This window comes from Cetorhinus maximus, chromosome 1 (genome assembly GCF_964194155.1).
Source record: "Cetorhinus maximus chromosome 1, sCetMax3.hap1.1, whole genome shotgun sequence".
Lineage (NCBI taxonomy): Eukaryota > Metazoa > Chordata > Chondrichthyes > Lamniformes > Cetorhinidae > Cetorhinus > Cetorhinus maximus.
In genome coordinates this window covers 172049308-172071534 of record NC_135879.1, presented here as the reverse complement: position 1 = coordinate 172071534, position 22227 = coordinate 172049308, and the positions used below count along the sequence as shown (strand labels likewise).

The 22227-nt window shown below is 42.7% G+C and overlaps 1 protein-coding gene across 1 annotated transcript in view; it reads left to right on the top strand.

Annotated features, from left to right (window-relative positions):
• The window catches only part of itga1 (integrin, alpha 1), a 322507-nt gene that overhangs the window by 218676 nt on the left and 81604 nt on the right, over positions 1-22227 (top strand). Inside the window, exons 15-19 of the mRNA XM_078550022.1 lie at positions 984-1187; positions 6773-6903; positions 7350-7519; positions 15777-15913; positions 16734-16844. Coding sequence (XP_078406148.1) covers positions 984-1187; positions 6773-6903; positions 7350-7519; positions 15777-15913; positions 16734-16844 — 753 coding nt within the window. The remainder of the gene's footprint in view (positions 1-983; positions 1188-6772; positions 6904-7349; positions 7520-15776; positions 15914-16733; positions 16845-22227) is intronic.

The window sequence follows — 22227 nt, the reverse complement described above, 5'->3', positions numbered from 1 at the left end:
ACCTCCAAAGCCACCTCTGCTGGGCTGGTAAGATGCCATCTGGTTTATATTCTTTACGCCATGCTCCTATACTAACTTCACATTGCAGCTGTGTTGTCTGAACAGAGAGAGTAGCTTAGAAGGTTCTTGAAGTGTCAATACACCGTAACCTCTCTAGTTCAAAATACTTGAGATCAAGTCATTTTTGGGTTGCGGAATTTTCTGGATTATAGAATGACATTAAAATTCCAAACCACAAGTGTATAACCTGAAAAATGCTGTCGTTATAAATATTTTCCTGAGCAACAAAGCATTATAAAGCTGTAATAATGATTTTACTTCCCCAAATATTGTACCTTCCCTGTTTCTGCTTCCAAGGTACTAAAGTGATGCTTTGAGTTGCTTGGGCCTGCTCAAAAATCTTCAGTTGGTGTTCCTGAACTATAGGACTAGAGAGGTTACAGCGTAACAAGAATCTGAGCATTACAACATGGTGCCTGGTGCACACTGGCCTTGCTAATTTCCTGAAGCTGTAGATTGAGTGTACAAATTCCTGCAATCCAAGAGGAGAGTAATTGAAATATACATTTGTGTGGTCTGTGCATATACACCCAACCCCAGCCTGGTATTTGACCATGGTCTCCCTTTTGTAGGTACTTGAAATTGACATACAAAAATGTGAGCACAGTCAACAAAATATGGCTGCAGTCTCAGGCTTACAGATATTTTCTCACTTGTGAGTGATCAGGTATTTCTTATCCATTTAATGAATGGTATTTGACTGTTAGCCAATATGCATCCACCAGTACAGTCTTCCTAGGTGCAAGGGTTTGAATGGTGGCTGTTATCCCAGATATCTGCCAGTAATCGTCCTACAATTTTACTGGGCTTTCTGGATTTTCATTCAAAAATGAAAATGGCCGGACAAGTGTCTCATAAAAATGATTTAATATTTATTGTGCATATCTATCAACATCATTTAAATTATGTTATGCTTTTAATAGGTTACAGCTGAAGACCAGGAATGCACACACTTCATGAAAGAACCATGTGGTTCTCGCTTTGGAACAGCCATAACTGCAGTTTCAGATCTCAACCTGGATAACTACAATGATGTTGTAATTGGAGCACCTTTAGAAGACAACCACCGGGGTGCAGTCTACCTCTTCCATGGATCTGGCACAACCATTAACGAAGCATATTCACAGGTTTGATGTTGATAAAACTTGAAAATACATTATTTATTCTCTGGATTATATACATAAAACAGTATTTTCATGAGTATTACAAAAGCACCACATCATGACAAAAACAAACTGACATTCAGAATTTAGACAAAGGCAGCAATGTATTTAGGTAAAGTAGGCCAATTTTAGTTAATCTTTTTTTAAACTGTTTGCATGACTTCTGCAGTTTGGTGGTGGGAATGTCTTTAGCTCTTCGAACTAGGTGGCAAGTAATTTTTAAGGAGTGCAGTTCACTCAGTGGGATGCAAAATGGTGCATGGGTAATGTGTAACCCAAAGCGTAACCTAACCAAGAGGCCTGAGGCCAGCCTAAAATTGGGCTTTGGCCTCATAATGTGTCATGTGTGAGCTGTTGGTTTCAGTTGTACCTCTACAGGTAGCTTGGGTATTTTGAAAAGAACAAATCTTTGGGCCACTTCCAGTGAGGCAAGCTGACCAAATTTAAGTCCTGGAAGGGCCGCTTGCAGTGGGCTACCAGACCTGTTGTTGGGGAGATAGGGGTCACATCAGTGGCTGGCTGACCCTGGAGTGAGGTGGAACGTTCAAGTTCCTCCTGGCCCACAGGCAAACGTTTGTAAAAATTGATACCAACTCTTGCTGAAGAATCCTGATCAGGGCTGGCCTTACGCCTGCCATGCTCATCACTGAGTAATTTCATAGAAGTGACTGAAATTGGTGTTCAACTCCTCATTTGCTTAAGTAAGGGACCTCAGAGACACCTTCAAATGGCTCAACTCCATTCTGAGTTTCAGGTGCCTTTGGGCCACAGAACGTTGGCCCCTGAAATTGGATCTCATTGTGCAAGATGGATACAACAAGGTCCAATATCTATTTCAAGTATTGTTTGTAATCCTCTGCAAGTATTTAAGATTTCTCAGCGCTTTCTCAAATAAAACTCCAAACTGAATTATAAAATTGCATATGGAAAGTAGCTGTGTTTTTTTTTGGATAGCAGACGATTAAATATAATTCCAGTTGAATCAAACTTAATTCCTGAGCCCACAGAAATGTTAGTTTTAGGCACAAGGAGTAAAATGTAAAAATTGAAACAGTTTGCAACATAGAACTGAGTAATTGTGATAGTGTCAGCCTCTCTTCCTGCTGAATAAGCAGGATCTCCAAATTGAGCAACACATTAAATCTAATTCCTTCTGAAAATCATACACTCATTTATTGTGATAGAAAGTGTAATGGACAGCAGAGAGAGGCAAACCTGAACTCCTTTATTTTCTCTGAAGAAGAGTCATATGGACTTGCAACGTTAACTCTGTTCCTCTCTCCACAGATGCTACCAGACCTGCTGGGTTTTTCCAACATTTTTTGCTTTTATTCCAGATTTCCAGCATCCACAGTATTTGGCTTTTATCCTTTATTTTCTCGCCTTCTGTCCATAAGCAGAGATGTTTTAATTTTTGAAATAGGCTGTGGCATGTTTCCCCAGCCCTCTGTTGACTTACAGCGAACACTATTTAGGGTTAAATCAGAAGCATAGTTTATTCACACATTCAAGCCCAAGGAATAGTTGCAACTTCATATACACACACGTGTCATTGTCGGTCAGCCTGGAGTCCTGCTGTAGTATTTGCAGGCTGAAGGTTAAAAAGCGGACTGAGTTGTGAGTCTAGAAATGTAATATTAAAACTTTCCAAAGACCAGAAACTTAGGTCATGTGTTGGTGCCCATTAATGAGTCAACAGCAGGCTAACGAGCAGCACCTATGCCTCTGGTGAAAACCCATTGTTCACAGTCCATTGTTCACCTTGTGAGACAGAGAGTGGCCATTAGAGCCTCTGCAGGAATAACAACTTTTGATGGTTCGCCTTTTGTCATAGGACCAGGCTGGGGAGACCGATCTTTGGCTGGTCCCTGGTTTCATTGATTGCAAAGTGTCCTCACAATGAGAGGTGTGAGAGCCCACAAGAATAAGGGTTGAGCTTTTGCCTTGTAACTGCTGTTGGAAAGTTCCAGAAATTGTAGCCACCTTGTGAATCATGTGACCCTATATAAATAAAGTGCAGGTTTGGTTGGAGCAGAGTAACTTATTGTTCCTTTTCCTCTGTCTGCTGCTGAATTCTTCATCCATACCTTTGTTTGTATTCTAATGTATTCCTGGCTAGCTATTTATGTTCTACCCTCCATAAACTTGAGGTCATCCAAAATTCTGCAGCCTGTGTCCTGACTCACAACAAAACACATTCACCTGTCATCCCAGTGCTCGTTGGCCCACATTAGTTCCCAGTGATTTTAAACATTCTTGTTTTCAAATTTCTCTATGGCCTTATACCTCCCAGCTCTGTAATCCCCTCCAGCCCCCTAACCTTCCAAGATATCTGCACTTTTCAAATTCTAGCCTCCTAAACATCCCCAATCTTAATTGCTTCACCATTGGTAGCAATGCCTTTGGCTGCCTCAGTCCTCCATTCTGGAATTCCCTCCCTAACGTCTCCACCTCTCTTTACCTCACTTTCATCCTGAAAGCTACCTTTTGGACAGGCTTTTGGTCATCTGCCTTAATATGGATGCTTGATGTCAAATTTTGTCTTATAATGCCCCTGTAAAGCACCTTGGGAGGTTTTATTGGCCAGAATTTTTGGCTCGGCGAGTTGGGGTGGGACCCGCTTGGCCAAGCGTAAAATGACGCGCTGTGATGTGGGGCGTGTGTCCCGATGTCTCCGCGTGCGTCATTTAGATTTTCAGTTCGGCGGGCACGCAGCCAACTCGGCTGTGCGCCCGCTGAACTGTCAAAAGCCTGTTAAGGCCATTTAAATATCAATTAAAGTTATTAACTGAGCTGCCCGTCCAACCTCAAGGTTGGTGGGCAGGCGAAGAGCCCAGGCGGTCTTTGCTTTTTTCATGGAACCGCGTCCTCGGACAGGATGAGGTTTCACGAAGGATTTATAAATTAAATAATTTTTTTCATTAATGTTCCTTGACATGTCCCAGCTCTCTTTTCTTTCTTTAAACTTTTAAACCTTAAACTAGTCTCCCTGAGGCACCTCTGTGCCTCAGGGAGATTTCTGTGCTCTTTCACACACATGCACAAAAGAGCACAGGCCCCGACTCAGAGAACCCCCTTCTCCTGCCCGCACAGGGAGCGCACAGTGCTTCCGGACACACGTGACGCTGGGCAGGCCTTAATTGGCCCTCCCACATAAAATGGCGGTGTGGACCCGATCAGGGGCACCAATTGGGTTCGCGTCCGCTCCCGCCCGCCCCCGCACATCCCCCCCGAAGGGGGGAAAATGCTCCCCATTGAGTTAAATGTGCTATATAAATGCAAGTTCTTATTGAATGTAATATCTGATCACCATCAGTGAATATTAGTATTCAGAGTCCAACATTATTCTATTTTAAAGGAAAATATGTACTAAATTTCTAAAGAAAAATGCTTCTTTTTGAAATAGATTAGCAAAAGCTGTTAAATTTATTTAAATTTTTCTTAGTAATTAAACTGAACTATCAACATCCTTTCCTCTTATCTCTCATTTCCTTGATCTGCCTCCTCCCATTTTCTCCCAGCTTTTCCTCCTATGCTGAAGGTACTGTCTTGCCTGACACCCATCAACCTCCGATAACAATTCTTTGTCTGTGGGCTTGGCAAGTTCATGTCAACAATTCATTCATCCATGTAGAGTATCACAATCAAACTCAATCCTGTCCTCCATCAACATTGAGATATATTGGTTAGCAACTGTAGTGTGAATGCTGCCTGATACTGAGGTTAATTGTGGTACACCTAATACCATGATCAACCAACTCAGCGGAGACCAGAGCCCCTAGTCTGTATGGCTCAATTACAAACCAAACAGGATATATATAACTGGGATTATATTCAGCACTTTTGACTATAGACCTTACAATTGGCCTATCCTTAAAAATATGATAGAGAAAACTTTTAGATTTATACTAATGTATTAAAATTTACCAAAGAAGAGTGGCTGCCTTCATATAATTAAAAGGACATTTTCATTTTACAGATGATCTTACTTGTCATGCCTGGCAATCCCAAAAGAGATTTACTTTAGTTTCAATAAAAAGCACCTTTGAAAACTTTGTAATTGAGCATCACTGTTTTGATATAGCGGCTCCACATACAGGGGTAAGGCAATTGATAGTCACAGTTGACAAGCATTTTCCAGTTTTAGCATTAACGGGCCCGTCATTTAAATATTTTATTGAAGCAGCATGTCTCAAATATTATCTATATTCCACATTTAACACTTGTCAAACCCAACTGCTGAAGGAAAGTGAGAGGAGCTGGATAGAACAGGTAACTGCCTTTTCCACGCTGCTTATGGGTCAGGAGGAGAGGGAGTGCTTTCTCCCAGCCTTGAGTTTACCTACTTCTCTCTGCACGATCGGAACCACTTCCCACAAATGGACACCTGTGAAATTGGACTCTCCCCATCACCCGATGACCAAACCCTGATCTCCAAATCAACTCCCTCTAATGTTCAATTCCACACCCCACCCTGCCTCCACCCACCCACCAAAACCTCCAATGTCCAACCTCTAGTGTGCAGCTTCCCACCCCCCACCCCCAACACATTCTCTCCCCCCACACCTTAACCTCAGGCAACCACCAATTCCAACCTCCAATGTCCAACTCCCTCCCAACCTCCAATGTCCAGCTCTCCTCTACCTTGCCCTGACTTCCAATGTCTAATTCCTCCCCCCCCAACCCCCAATGTCCAACTCTCCCCTTGACCGCCAATTTCCAACTCTCCTTGACCTTCCCCCTTTTTTTCAATGTCCAACAGCCCACCCTCTGATATCCAACTCCCCCTACCCACCCCTGACCTGCAATCTCCAACTCTCTCCTTCACCCAACCTTGATGTCTACCTCACCACAAACTCCAATATCAATCACTTCACCCAAGTCACCCATCCTAAAAGTCCATTAAATCCAGCAGGGCCTCTGGGAAGCCCGTAATTCCCCTGGTCACAAACTCTACCTGTCCCAGTCCTTTTTGTATTATTGGGGATATCAATATATCTATGCTATGGAATAAAAATCAGGAGGGATAAAAAAAAAAATGATTGACTTGCAGTCATTCATTTTACATTCATTAACAAAGCTGAGATCTACCTGAACCACTCCCACCAATGGTTGTCCAAACCAAATGAAATTGGTGTGTCTGCTCACCCTTGTCTCCTGGACCAAAATGAAAATCACATCAACAAGTTTTATTTCCTCTTTTCAAAGATGAAATTGATGCATTGCCAAAAGAAATGAGGTCCAATATTAATTTATACTTGACTGCCAAGATGAAAGCGTTAAACTATTTGGTTCGTGCACAAGAAGAAATTCAATATTATTCTGTAGCCTTTGTTATTTTTAGTTGTTTGAATTGCAGTTAAAGAATGTTTATGTGATTCAGGAATTAGGAAGTAACATTGAAAGGTTTTAATCAAAAACATGACATGTGCATCCCTTTTAAATTTTACAGGGAAACCAGAAATTGTACCTAACATCAAGTAAGGTGTTTTTTTTTAAAGTTGAAATTGTAAGTATAAATTTAACTAATCAAGTGTCTTTCTTAATAGCGCATCTCGGCATCTGCACCAGATGTTGATTTCAGTTATTTTGGCCAGTCGATCGATGGTCAAATGGATTTGAATGACGATGGACTGATAGATATTACAGTTGGAGCACTAGGTGGTGCTGCCCTCTTCTGGTTTGTATCAGTTTTACATTACAATAATTCACCACATTTCATCTATTAACATGCTTCATTCGTGGAGCCTGTCTTCTGTATGATTTGCAAATTCACGGAATCCCATTATTACAAAATCTATTGAAAATATTTCTGCCATGGAGTCTTCCCCCATCAAATCTCCTCAGAGTATAAACACCGTAATTTGAAAAGCACAAAGAACTTCTGTCAATGTTACGAAATGACTTCCTGAGGTAACTTGGCAGTAAAATGAGCCATAAATTTCTGTCATCCAGAAAGGATTGGCTCAAAGCTTAAATCTAAAATGCCTATGGCAGTTATTTTTATAGGCTGTGAGTTTGACTAGCAATCTCAAAATGTGTTGTAATTAAGTGCATAAAATTGCTACTGTAAGTACTTGAAAATACTACATGATTTTTATGACTGTTTATAAAATCTTTTTCCAGGTCCCGCGATATAGCTCAAGTGATGATTAGCAAACTGAAATTTCAACCCGAAAAGATCAATATCCAGAATAAGAACTGTGTAATTGATGAGAAGCCAACAGTGTGTATTACAGCAGAGATGTGTTTCAATATTAAGCTGAAGTCTGCTAAAGAACCATCACAACCAGTTGGTATGTTAACAGGGATTGTAGCATTGCTTTGCGTGAAGCTAAAGGCAATTAAGTATTTTACTTTGAACAAATGAAGTTCCTCTAAACATCCAAAAAATGGGTGTAACGTACATAACGCTTGGCCTGGATTTCAGTTAGCATGAAGTGACAGCACTTGCTGTCGACTTCAAAGAAAGTTGCCCACAAAAATCTAGTCATCTCTAAGGCAGCAAATTCCTTTACCCTGGCATCTGTTTGAATCAGATACAAAGTCAAGGTCCCAACAACAGTGATGCCATTAAACAGGTTAAGCAGCCAATCATACTGAAGTATTCTCACAGATAGCAAACAAGGGATTAAAATGCACCGATTGAGCTGAATTTAATTGCAGTGCCAGTGGCCATGGCGAAAGCCAGGGGCAACCCTGCCTTGGTGGTTTCTGGGAGTCCCAAGCTAATTCTTTGCCCATAAGGCAATTAACACCTGGCATTGGGGCAACCATCCTTCTAAGGGGGAGATGTCACCTCCAAGAGTTGTCAGGCAATCAGAGGGCAGGCAGCTCTTCATTCCTAGCACTGCCTGCCATAGGTAATGATGGGCACTGCTGGAACTGCAACCAGGTAGGAGCAGAAGATGGAGCAGGCCCCAGAATGGGAGTGAATTGGGTGGGGCTCACCAGTGCCAGTCAGACAGGCCCAAGCAAGTGGGGGAGTTCATTGTTGAGAGCAGGAGGATGTTTCAGTGGGGTGGCCCTTGACAATGGGAAGACCCTCTGTGGGCCACAGGGTGCTCGATCAGGAGAAACCACCCCACCCCCTTGACAAACCCCCCACCCCACAAATCTGCAGTGAGGCTGCCAGCTTTTACTGGACTGTCTCCTCAAGTGGCAGAGTGTCATAACTGTAGCTTTAAGAAATGTAGTGACTGTAGCTTTAAGACTTATTGTACTGTGTAGTATAACATGACAGTGTGAACAAATTAGCCTGAAGCGCAAGGAACCTCAGGGGCGGGGTTTGTGTCTAGCTGTGGTTCTAGATGGAAGCATGTAACTGCTGCTGAAGTCCTGTAAATAAAATTCACTGTTTCTTATGCGAAGCCTGACTGGAAAATCAAGTCTATAACAACTGGCTATGAGGATAAATTGGTTCCGGTGCCTTTCCTTGCCCAGTGAATGTGAGTATAAGAACATAAGAACATAAGAAATAGGAGCAGGAGTAGGCCATTCGGCCCCTCAAGCCTGCCCCACCATTCAATAAGATCATGGCTGATCTGTCCCAGGCAGAATCTTGTTTCAAACAGAAGAAAGGGAGAATATACTCTGGCATGTCCCCTCATGTGACACTGTCACATGAGTTGGGACATGTCCATCACTTTCACCTGGTGGTATGCCATTTTTTGGCAGGATCAACCCCTTCGACTCATCCACAGAGGATTGGAGTCAATATATAGAATGCCTCAGTTTCTTTTTCCAAGCAAATGATATAATGGTGGAGGAAAAAAGGAAAGCAATTCTCCTAAGTGTCTGTGGGAGTAAGACCTATAAGTTAATCCGTAGTTTGACGGCCCTGAACACTCCCAATTTGAAGACCTTCAGCGACTTGGTAGACCTCGTAAAGGGTCATTTTCAACCCAAACCCTCTGTAATCATACAGAGGTTCAGATTTAATTTGAGATTAAGAGCCCCGGGGAGACCATAGCAACATAGCTTGCGAAGTTGAAATGAATAACTGGATATTGTGACTTTGGGGAGACCCTAACCGATATGTTAAGGGATCATTTGGTTTGCGGTGTGTATGATGATGCCATTCAATGACGGTTGTTAGCTGAAGTAAATATCGATTTTAAAAAATCATTAGAAATAGCGCTTGCGATAGAAAGCGCCAAGCGGGATTCGCAGACCTTACAGGGTGTGCAAATGGCGCCGTTTTCCTGTTGGGGCGCAAACAGACCACCAGGCGAAAACCAAGGACCCAGCCGCGAAGCGGGAGACAATTCCTGCCCCCAAAAGTTTAAAAAATATACAGGAGACAGATCAGTAGCAAATCTGAAAATGAATTGTTACCGATGTGGAAGCAACCATATCACTGAAACTTGCTGTTTTAAAGAGGTAGAGTACCATTATTGTCATAAAAGAGGGCACATACTGAAGCATTGTAAAGCAAAATTGAGACAGAGTCCCTAGCAGCAAACTGAACTGATCAAAGTACATAATGTGGAAGAACCAGAAACCGCTAATTCTGATGTTTATTCTCTATTTAATGTGAAAGTAGGGAATCCAGAGCCAATCACTGTGACTCTGCAAGTCAATGGAAAACCTTTGGGGCAGAATTTTACCCCTGTTGAAGGGGGAAGTTTAGGAGCGGGTGTGTGGAGGCCCGCCTCCGATTGGTGCTCCCAATCGGGGACGCGCCGCCATTTTACGTGGGCGGGCCAATTAAGGATGTGCTCCCTGTGCGAGCGGGGGGGGATTCCCTGAGCCGAGAGTGCACTCTTTCGTGGAAGAGCGCACTCATCTCTCTGAGGCTAAGTGCTGCCTCAGGGAGATCGGCTCCTGTCGGAAAAAATTTTAAAAGCAGAAGAAATAAATTTCCTTGACATGTCCCCTCATGTGACACTGTCACATGAGTTGGGACATGTCCATCACTTTCAGTGACAATTTTTTTTAAATTGAAAAAGCCTACATGAAACCTCGTCCTGCCTGTGGATGAGGTTTCATGCTTTTTCTGAAGCCCGCCAGGGCTCTTGGCCTGCCCACCAACCTTAAGGTTGGACGGGCAGGTCCATTAATCACTTTAACTACTTTATCAATGGCCTCAATTGGCCATTGACAGGTCGGCGAGTGCAGAGCTGATTCTGCTGAGCCCCCGCCTACCTGAAAATTTAAATGGGGCACGGTGACATCGGGAGTTCCGCCTGATGTTATCCCATGTCATTTTACGCGTCAGCGAGTGGGCCCCCTCACCCCCCCCCACCCCACCCCCCCCACCCCCCCCTCGCCGCCTGGGAAATCCTGGCTTTGATTATAAAACTATAGGTGACTGTTTAAAAAATAAAGGGTCGCCCATTTAAAACAGAGATGAGGCAAACTTTTTTTCACTCAGAGGGTCGTGAGCCTTTGGAACTCCCTACCTGAAAATGTGGTGGAAGCAGAGTTTTTGAATATTTTGAAGGCAGAGGGTAGATTCTTGGTAAGCAAGGGGTTGATAGGTTATCGGGGGTTGGTGGGACACAGATTTCAGGTTACTATTAGATCAGCCATGATCTTATTAAATGGTGGAGCAGGCTCGAGGGGCTGAATGGCCTATTCCTGCTCCTTGTTTATATATTCATATGATACCAGTGTATCAACCAATTTAGTGGGGGAGCACACATTCAAATATTTAAACAAGGGTACTCAACAATTGAATATGGAGCAGACTTCAGCCAAATTGAAAATGTATGATGGTAAAGTCATACAAGTGAAAGGTACTACCACTGTACCTGTGCACAAACTGAAGAACCAGTTGGCAGGGAAGACTCAACAACATTCAAGATTCCAAAAGGAAGTCAAAAGATACAAGAAGGAGACAGAAGAGCTGAAGAATGAGCTGAGTCAAACATAAGAGGCATTAGAAGGAAAAGTCGTGGAACTTTTCAAAATGCAAGTGGGTGATGAAGCCATGGGTAGCTTAACCCCTGAACTGAACCGATTTGAGATTTTGCCCGAGAGAAGTTTCGCTGACTGTGAAGTCAAAAAGAGACTACACTCTGTGGTAGACAAAAGAAGAGAAGATGGAAGATGGTTCAGAAAAGACAATGAACGACCCCCCTCACTACTACAGGTTCAGGAACTTCAGAATTACTTATGAAGCACCGCCTTCATACAAGATTAAGCCTGGTACTTCCCAATTTAGAGGGAAGGGAAGAGAACAGTCAAGGGAATCAAAAAGTGACTCATGATTTGCATAGTAGAGAGCGAGAATTTACTGTTGGTGAAACAGTATTTGTACGAAACTGTGGTGGCGGATAGAGTTGATTACCTGGTGTAATACTTTCTGTGATCGGACCGTTATCATATCATGTAGAAATGGAGGGCCAGATCACCCGCCTAGACGAGGGCCATTTGAGAAGTAAGGAGATACCCCAACAACCCGATGTTCCACCTGTAACCATTGTAGAACCTGTGGTCCCCGTTGTGATCGATCAACCGAGGATAGACATACCAGATGCCTCTGTTGGAGTGGATAACACTGAATTGCCTGTGCCTAAGGTGGTACCTGGTGTTGCTGCAGTTCCAGATAACATGGATCCTGTAAGAGATTCAAAAGTCATGGAGCTATAATGTTCCACCAAGATCAGGAAACCACCTGAGAGACTGAACTTATAATTTCATAACCCGTATATAAATTTGTAATGTCATGAATGTAGTTGTTCTTGTAAATACAAATTGCAAAAAAAAAATTAAAGGGGAAGGAATGTAGTAACTGTAGCTTTCAGGAATGTAGTGACTGTAGCTTTAAGACTTATTGTACTGTGTAGTATCACGTGACAGTGTGAACGAATTAGCCCAAGTTGTGGGGAACCTTAGGGATGGAGTTTGCATCTAGTTGTGGATCTTGATGAAAGCATGTAACTGCTGCTGAAGCCCTATAAATAAAGTTCGCTGTTTTTTATGAGAAACCTGTCTGGAAAATCAAGTACATAACACAGAGGATCCCCTGTCTTCAGCAGAATGTCAGCAATAGCAGAAAGATGCTGCTAATTAACCCCGACTTTAGGGTCTCAATTGGCCTCGGGGTGGGAAGGCTGTCCTCGACTTTCCCCACCGCTGACTGAATTGCACACATCGGGAAAGCCTTCCCTCCTGATTCCAGGGTCCCCCAAATTACAACCCGCTCCCATGGGCCAGATTAAATTCTACCATTATCTTTCACTTCTAGTTACATTTTACAGAGAGCTAACTAAAGTTTGGGACATACACATGGGATTAAGGTGGAAGCTGAAGTGTCATAAACAAACCTTAAAAATTTTTTAAAATGTGACTTGAAATATCTACCAAAGTGGAGAAATTTGACATCCCACAAGTATAAAATTATTGTCCCAGTTCCAGAAAGGTTTCTCAACCATAATTAAGATCTTAATAGGCTGTTAAGACCTAGTTATGCCTCATTCAAGGTATGGGCAATAAATGCTGGCCTAGTCAGTGAAGCCGACATCCCGTGAATGAATAAATGAAGAAAAGGCCGACAAATCCTCTAAACTCAGCAGCACCACAGGGAAGTGTGGCTGCTGCCAGTACTATACCCACCTGAGGCCCCGGATCAAGGAGGGATTGAGGCACAAGTGAGTGATGTTTTGAAGAGGGTGACATGGCTGGGTCACAGTGGAGGTGGTGCGGCGGGGAGGAGGAACAAGTGTCAGCAGCAAGGGCAAGGGGCGCTTTCAGCTGGTGCCCCCCCGCCCCAATGCTGGGCACTGAGTACTTTTGAACGAGAGACCCCCATTCCTGGGAGCCCGCAAGCAAACACCCAGGGTTTGCTTCTTGTACTCCCCATATGTCGAGCCCCCTGCCCGCCGCTGGGTTAATACCATTAATTGCCCACTCAAGGGCTTCAATTAGCAGCTGGGCGGGAAGGCATCCTTGGGCCTTGCCACCACAGAGTTAATTGGGCTGGAGGTGGGAAGGTTGACCCCACCCACCACCCTGTTGCCAGATTGAATGACCTCCATCACCAAACTCACCACAGGGGAGGCACAAGATTCTTTCAACATTTGGTTTTGGTCACAGAGACTCTGTAAGGAAAACCTTTACACCGACACTCTGAATAATTTGGTTCTACTTTGGGCAAAATCAGAAAACTAGATGTAAATTATGGCCAAAATTGGATCCAATTTGAAAAGTTTTTTTCTCACATTTTCACAAACTAATTTGCATATTGGCAAATACAAAATCTGCCATGAACAAATGCAATGGAGCAGTGCTTTAGAACATTATTTTAAATCTGCTTTAAAAATTCTTTGATTATATTTATGAGTGGCGTTGGTTCATTAATACAACTGAAAATAGGTTAATAAGCATGAGTGAATAAGCATTTTAATCAATTCACTACTGTTATGGCACAGTCAATGGTAAATGCTGAGTCATTCAAATCCCAGGGGGAAATTTGAGACAGCTGCCACAACTATTTTTGCAATTTGTAAGCTTTGAGATGCAGGCTTTGAATTCGGTAGTAATAAGACCACCGAGCCTTATAGATTTTCACAAAATCTGATTAAACATTTATTAATAAGAGAAATGATTTTAAGCACATACATATGTCTATAAATTACTACTATAATAACTTATAAATCCCCTAATTAATCTGATTCCCAGATACACTTTTGTTAAGGCAACAGCAAGACACACAAATTTTAAAAGACCCAGCAAAGATGACATACAATCCCCTGAACCAGTCGAATTCAAAGTGAGTTTCCTTAATTTAGGTTCTTTGTAGAAAGCAGCTTGAGGTATAGATGCTGAAGGCTTTTCACACTTGTTAGATCCTAAAATGCCTAAAATATTCACTCCCTTATACATATTTTCCTCTTTGAATGCAAATTCCCATTGTTTCACTACGTCTTTGGACTTTACATTTCTGACAATAAAATTCTCTCACAGCACTAAGTTTTACCAGTAATCTTTGGGAAAATTTTCTGAACTTCACCTGTCTAGGTGACACATCTCACCCCTCCTTTGAAAATAATCTAGTCTGGTTTATTTTAAAATGCAAATGTTCCCTTAACACCTATGTTTACCTACTTAACATTCCAAACCTAGCTCATCTACCACATCAAAGCCTTCAGACTAACTGCCTTTAATCCAATTAAGTCTTTCTCTCTCTCACACACACACACACAGATACCACTATTTTACAATAAATTCTAATAACATTATGAGAATTATTATATCTTCCTGACAACTACTTGTGAGAGCTCTGAAGAAGAGCCGTACGGACTCGAAATGTTAACTCCATTTTTCTTTCTCTACAGGTGCTGCCAGACCGGCTGAGTTTCTCCAGTATTTTCTGTTTTTGACATTATAGTTTTCCAAAAGAACAAACACTAATGCCCATTAAAACCCAAACTCTCAGGATGAATGTAGATCAAAGCAGTATTGTACCAATTCTTAAACTGGGACCAGTGGTTCATGCTTGCTTTGTTTTGTCTGCCTATTATCACAATGATTATTCCAGTGTGTGCATGTTCACCTGGCATTGAAACTTCAATCTCTTTAAACCATGAATTGGACATTGTGCTTAAATGAAATTGAGGTTTCATATTGAAGCATTAAGTATGTGAGAGCAGTTACTGTAGCCATGTTTCAAAATAATTCATGCCCCTGGCAAAAATACAGAGTTCCTTTTTTGAGAAGGATCTGTGACTAACACATATTTGACAATTACATTACTTAGATAAAGTCATTTACCAATAAAGCTGATGTTAATGAGATGGTTAACAAGTTCTACTGTTCTAACCCTGTGTCATTCAAATTAATGGTATATTTATAGTTTGATTAATATTTTATCCATTTATCATTTATCAACAAATTGTGAAATCTAATTAATAAATTTGTTGATGAGGGATGTGTCCACTCAAAATGTCTGCTAACTCTGAAAAGCATTGAAATAACTTGCTCAAGCAATTGCCAGGCTTCAGGTGCCAAATTGGTGACTGGTGGTTGAGAAATTCCAGGATTTTCATCTCTTGTTGACAAATGTTGACATGTCAATAGATTATGTATAAACAGTCTGGATTATCCTGGACAGATAAATTATCAACTCTCTGTAAATAACCCATGGGTTTACAAACTCATTCAAGCTTTCTGCTCACGGAAGGAGGAGCTTTCATCCACTCACTTTAACGTCACCCTTAAATCTATTGGTAGCACTGTTGAACATGTTTGTCTATTTATTGTTAATGAGCTCCATTAAACTGGCTAAGTTAACTTCAGACAGGCAGCGAACCTGAAAAACTCCTATCTCCCTTGGTTCAAAGATTGCATAAAATATTAGCTCATGCATCATGACACTGAAAGCAATTACAGTATCCATGCTAGCCCAATATTTGAATTAATTATTAACATTAAAAACATAGTTTGTTTTCAACCTGTCATCCACTCATCTGTGATGTGATAACTTCTCAAATTTATGTTAACTGGCAAGTGAATAGAAAATGAGCATGCAGTAGAGACTTTGCATCAACTATGCACCAGATTTCAGGATCCAACTGTAAATATAATCAATATTACTTTCCATTATAGTTCTTGAATACAACATAACAATAGACTCTGCACGGCGTATTTCCAGAGGGCTCTTTAATGGAACATATGAGAGAAATATCCAAGGAAATATCACCGTGACCTCCTCTAGCTGCACCAAACACATCTTCTTCATGTTGGCAAGTAAATCATACGTTGCTTTTATGGACCTGGCAAACACTTTCTCAATGACTCAACAGGTGACTACCCTGAGTTCAATACTGAGCCAGAATCACCAGCAAGATCTCAGATTCAGGTTCAATGCCCTTTGTTGCAATGAATTAATAGATTTTAAGTGAGGTAGGGTTGGGCTATTATCACTGGCCTTAATGTTTCAGGGCAGACATGACTGAAAATAATGGAAATACTTGACAGATTTGACAGTATCTATGGAAAGAGAAACAGAGTTAGTGGGCTGGATTTTACTGGTTCCATGGAAACCGGGTTGGAGGTGGGGATCCAGAAAAATAGGGTGGCACTGCTTTGGGGATGGCTCTCTGACTCATTCCCATGGGCAGCTAATTTGTACAATTAGGGACTTGCAGCCTCGTAATGACATTTAAATGGACATCCCACCTCCTGGGAGCAGTTAGGTCACCCATCCCCTGCCTCCATTAAACCCAGAGGTTGGAGCTGGGTTAGGGTCAAATTTGAGATTTCTAAAACTTTTACACCTCACTCAACGCAAATCCACTTACTTTTAGGGGTTAAAACTACCCTCAATGTTTTAATTCACTGACCTTTCATCAGAACTGTCCTTTGTCAGACATTAATTTATGTCCTTTATGTGTCTATGGTTCTGGTTACGATTGCCTTTTTGCACACAACCGTTCTGTTTAATTGTTTCTTATTTGTGACAGATCAATGTATATGACTGCTGCTGGTGTATCCCTACACTGTGACTCCTCTGATCTGCCCATCCTCAAATGTGACTGTTATTTGTCTCTGGCTACTTTTCAGGATGCTCCAGATTTTTTAAACCCTGTGGAAGTTCTGGTGGAGTTTGCACTGTCAAATCCAGAGGAGGGACCAGTTCTAGATGACAACTTACCAAAAGAAAAGAGAGTTTTGGTAATTTAATATTCTACAATTTGTAAAATCTACATGTTATTTGTTTTAAATTGCAAGAATTTATTATTCAAAAATATTTTATTAACAAATTGTGAGCCCTGATATTCCATCTGCAGTACCTAGGAAGAATCAATCCATAGAAACTATATGAAAGAAAATGGATCACATGGCCACCTTGTTTATGCTGCCCTAGGGTTTCCAAGCCTCTTCCCTGTGTTGGAATGTAAATGAGGTGAGAAGAATCATTCTTAGCCCTACCATATAAACTCACTCCCAGGATGATCATGAAGCATCCACTTCCAGTGGGCTTTGATGGGCCTTGGATTGCAAGGGCAGAGGGAGCTGGGCAACAAGGTGAAGCGAACCAAAAAACTTTCCAAGGAATCAGCATTGTGGACTTTGTGACATTGTGGCCTTGTTGCTGCTGTTTTCATGATGCCAGCTGACAGGCTTAAGGCCATGACCCTCATTCCACTTCCTGTCCTGTCTCTGTCAAGGTGACACTGCAAAGGAGGAGGGGTTGTTGAAACGCACTAAATTCAGGTGCATTCCAACCTCGGGTAGGGTGCACTTGCAATGCACTCTATGGACGGAAATTTCCATGCCCACTGACATCAGGCGTGTTTGGCAGCGTGAGTGGACAATATAGCGAGAAGGCCAAAAATCGTCCATGTTTCCCGCCATTGGACATCAGGAACCTCATTGTAATATATCTGCATATTATTATAAGCTCAGTCCACCGGAATCATCCCCCCACACTGGAACTTTCGAGCCGATGACGTGTTTCACATCTGTGCATAAGCGATGTGCACCTGGCGAGCTGCACTTCACTTGGGACTTCGAGGTTTGTTTGCCTACCTTTTTCAGGCAGCACTCATGGTCATCATCATCAGGCTTCGCAGATAGCAGCACATCACTTTTGGGGGAGCTCTGGGGCCAGTCTCTACCTACCAGACCAGCCATAAGGCAGGGTTGGCTTGTCAATGGCTGCAGGGCTAGGGCTTGCTTGGGGAAGGGGGAGAAGTGGCGTCAAGCAAGGGAAGAAGCTGAAGGGCGAGGGCTGTACTGGGGAAGGAGGGTATCCCAGGGTGTGTGTGGGGGCACATGTTGATCTGTGCAAGTGGCCTCAAGATGGCGAGGGCTAATGAGGCAGCCTTCAGAGGAGATCAGGCCAGATGGACATGTGAAGGTGTATGTGTGTGAGAATGGTTGGTGATGTCCCTTGAGCTGACAGTGAGTGAGATGTCAGTGAATCTGTGATGGGCTTGAATGTGTGAGTTTAGAGTGATGAAAGGGTTGCCTTACCCTGGCTACACAGATGAGATCATTCATCCTCTATCTGCATTGGATGGCCAACCTCTTGTGTGCAGCATTGGCACTGATCACCACTGCCATCGCCTACCAAGCTAGAGTGGTAACGTTGCTGCCCCTCCTGTGGCTTGGGTGGGGGTAGAGAACTTCATGGTGGGCCTCCACGGTGTCCAAAAGGCACTTGAGGGGTACGTCACTTAATTGGAGGCTGCAGTCTTCTTGCCTTTCAGGGCCATGTCTTCTTTGCAGCTGTCCTGGGCTGGAAGCATTGAGTGGTGTGTGCGTGGCTGTGCTTTAAATGTGGTTTCCGGTGTGATGCAGCGGCAAGGTGACGGCATGGCAGGCAAATCGGAGCCCACCCACCATCGAAACAGCTTGTTTACCAGGAATGCATGTTTAATGAGGCAGGATTGGGACAATGCAGCATGAAAAGCCGCCATTGCGGCCGACTGGTAAAAACGTTCTTTATCCTGCCTGTTACCATATTTAGTGCAAATCTGGGACGATTCCGCCCTATGTGTCCTGCAACCAGGGAAGAAAGGGACATTGATTCGAATATAATGTTATTTTATATTTGAAAGTAAGTGACTAAATTTGACACAGAATGTTGTCTGAGTTCAAAGGAGAGTCTTAGGCCCAGATTCGAGTGGAGCCGGTACGACTCTAGGGCCATTTAAAAATGGCGGTCAGGACCCGATTCTAGGATTCCTGCCCCTATTCCCAGTGCCTCCAATTTTTGCTGGCGTGGGATTAGGGTTCGGGTAGTGAGCCTGCGCCCTGCACACTTGACTTGCCGGCTCTACTGCAGAGCAGGCATCTGCCAGCACACTCTATATTTCTTGGAGCCAGGCCAGCTCCTGGATGACTTGCTTTATTTATTCATTCACAGAATGTGGGTGTTGCTAGCTGGGCCAGCATTTATTACCCATTCCTAATTACCCTTGAGAAGGTGGGGGTGAGCTGTCTTTTTGAAACACTGCAGTCCATGTGTTGTAGGAACATCCATAGTGCTGTTAGGGAGGGAGTTCCAGGAATTTGAGCAAGCGACAGTGAAGGAACCTCAATATAGTTCCAAGTCAGGATGGTGAGTGGCTTTGAGGGGGACTTGAAGTTGGTGGTGTTCCCATGTGTCTGCTGCCCTTGTCCTTCTAGATGATAGAGGTCACGGGCTTAGAAGCTGCTGTTGAAGGAGCCTTGGTGAGATGCTGCAGTGCATTTGTAGATGTTACACACTGCTGCCACTGTGCACCAGTGGTGGAAGATTTGAATGTTTAAGGCAGTAGATGGGATGCCAATCAAGCCGGCTGCTTTGTCCTGAATTGTGTCAAGCTTTTTGAGTGCTGTTGGAGCTTCACTCCTGCAGACAATTGGAGACTATTCCATCACCCTTCTGACTTGTGCCTTGTAGATGGTGGACAGGCTTTGGGGAGTCAGGAGGTGAGTTGCCCTCTGCAGAATTCCCAACCCCTGACCTGTTCTTGTAGCCACAGCATTTATATGGCTGATCCAACTCAGCTTCTGGTCAATAGTAACCCCGAGGATGTTGATAGTGGGGGATTCAGCGATGGTGATACCATTGAATGTCAAGGGGAGATGGTTAAATTTTTTCTAGTTGAAGATAGTCATTTGTGTGGAGCAAATATGACTTGCCACCTATCAGACCGAGCATGAATAGTGTCCAGATCTTGCTGCATATGGACATTTTTTTTATTCATTCATGGGATGTTGGCATCACTGACTAGACCTGCATTAATTGCTCATCTCTCGTTGCCCTTGAGAAGGTGGTAGTGAGCTGCCTTCTTGAACCACTGCAGTCCATGTGGTGTAGGTACATGCACAGTACTGTTAGGAAGAGAGTTCCAGGATTTTCTATTGAGGCGGATTCGGCAAGTTGGAAAATTTCCTGACTCAAGCTGCCTGTCTCCGTAGGAAAAATTTGCCCCTTACTGTGATTGGAGCTGAGTATGTTACATGTAAATTAAAGCCAGCATAGTTATTTAGTCAAATTGTCGCTTGGTAGCACAGAACTTGAATATAGCTGAAGAAATTGACATGTTGTCAAAGCTTTTCACCTTCCATTTATCAAGACAGAATCGCAAGAATATTAAATCTCAAAGGGAACAACAATTTATTCTGCATGAGGACAGGGTGCTGATTGGTTGGCAAGTAGACTCTGATTGGTAAGAGGTGTTGCCATGGAGAATGCACCAGGGAGCAGTTAACTGCCAAGTTTTTGTTTAAATTCAAACCAGGCAAGTCAACTCTGATTGGTCAAGGCATTGCCATGGGGAATGAACCAGAGAATGGATGCCCCAAAGATTTTGTTTAATTGAAAAAGAAGCAATGCGTGGACATATTCTTTCTGTTTACAAATGAATATAAGTAGCTTCTAGCATGCATAAGTGAGCCACACTGCAAGCTTGACTGATAATCTTAAATTGGTTGTAAATCTGAGCAAAGTCAGGGCTGTTTGGTAAGTGTTTTCTAATCGTGGAATCAGATCTAATGTTGGACAGTATGTTTTGAGTTTTGAAAGCACGGGCTGGTTGAGTACACTCAGTACTTTGCCTGTTGTGAATAGCCAAAGAGATATGTTGTTTGATATGACCTTTGGGACTTAAAGCCTACATACCTGACTTCACACCAGCACTGAAATTCATATACCACATTACTCATTTGTGTAGTAGGCAGAACATAATTTTGGCTTGATGGCAGCACCTGTTAGTGAAAAATACTACTCATGTTGCTACTGCATAGTAGCACCACAAAATGGCTAGCTTCAACTGTTGCCAAAACTTTTGAGACACCTTACCATTCCAGGGTAAATCTAAGGTTGACTGGGCACTTTTCCAGACTGAAAGTAATGGCCTTAGGCCCATTCATTCGTACAGCAAACAATGATATGATCAGAGTAGCCATTATCCTACGAGATAGCTTTGATGCACCCTATTTCAGCATGAAGCTTGTATGGTGAGAAAATGGCCAAGGCCCTATTTACGAGGTTGCCAATAAAAGAACTCTTATAGTGCATGGAACTGTAGGAATCCCAACACATTTATTGCCCAGTGAGGGTGGGTTTCAATAGACAGTAGTAGAGAACCCATTGGCAGGTTAACTGTTCTCTGGTGTATTCTCCATGGAAGCACCTCTACCAGTCACAGTCCACTTGCCAATCAATCAGCACCCTCTTCTTATGCAGTATAAATTGTTGCTCTCTTTGAGATTTGGTATTCTTGCGAATCTATCCTGAAGAGTGCAAGCTGAAAAGCTTCAAAAGCATGTCTCTGTTTTCAGCAACACTTAATTAAATTGCATGTTATACTTTCCTTTCTAATTTAAATCTTGCCCATATCTCTCCTTACAGTCTCTCAGAAAGGTTGGGCTAAATTTCCAAGGTCACTATACAAACTGATGGAATGGATTACTTACCTATTATGGAATCTGTCCAAATCCGATTGAAGTAAATGGAATGAAAATCAGATGATTTCTGTAGTGGCGAGTAACTTGACCCAACAGATTACTGTCCCTGCATTGAAGACAGAGGTTTACCTCTTTGTGTTTAGAGTTTTACCATCAACAGTTGTTCTGCAGTGGTACTGAATCAGCAGTAATGGGCATCATTAACAGTGTGAATAATGATATCACTGATGATTTTCAAATTAAATAGAATTATTCATATACTAGAATTTTTAAATTCATTTTATGGGATGTGGGCTTCATTGGCTAAGCCAGCATTTATTGCCCACCCCTAGTTGCCCTTGGGAAGGTGGTGATGAGCTGCCTTCTTGAGCTGCTGCAGTCCCTGTGGTGTAGGTACACCCACAGTGCTGTTAGGGAGGGAGTTCCAGGATTTTGACCCAACAACAGTGAAGGAATGGCGATATATTTCCAAGTCAGGATTGTTAGTGGCTTGGAGGTGAACTTCCAGGTGGTGGTGTTTCCATTTATCTGCTGCCCTTGTCCTTCTAGATGGGAGTGGTCGTTGGTTTGGAAGGTGCTGCCTAAGGATGTTTGATGAGTTCGTGCAGTGCATCTTGTAGATGGTACACACTGCTATCACTATCTGTCGGTG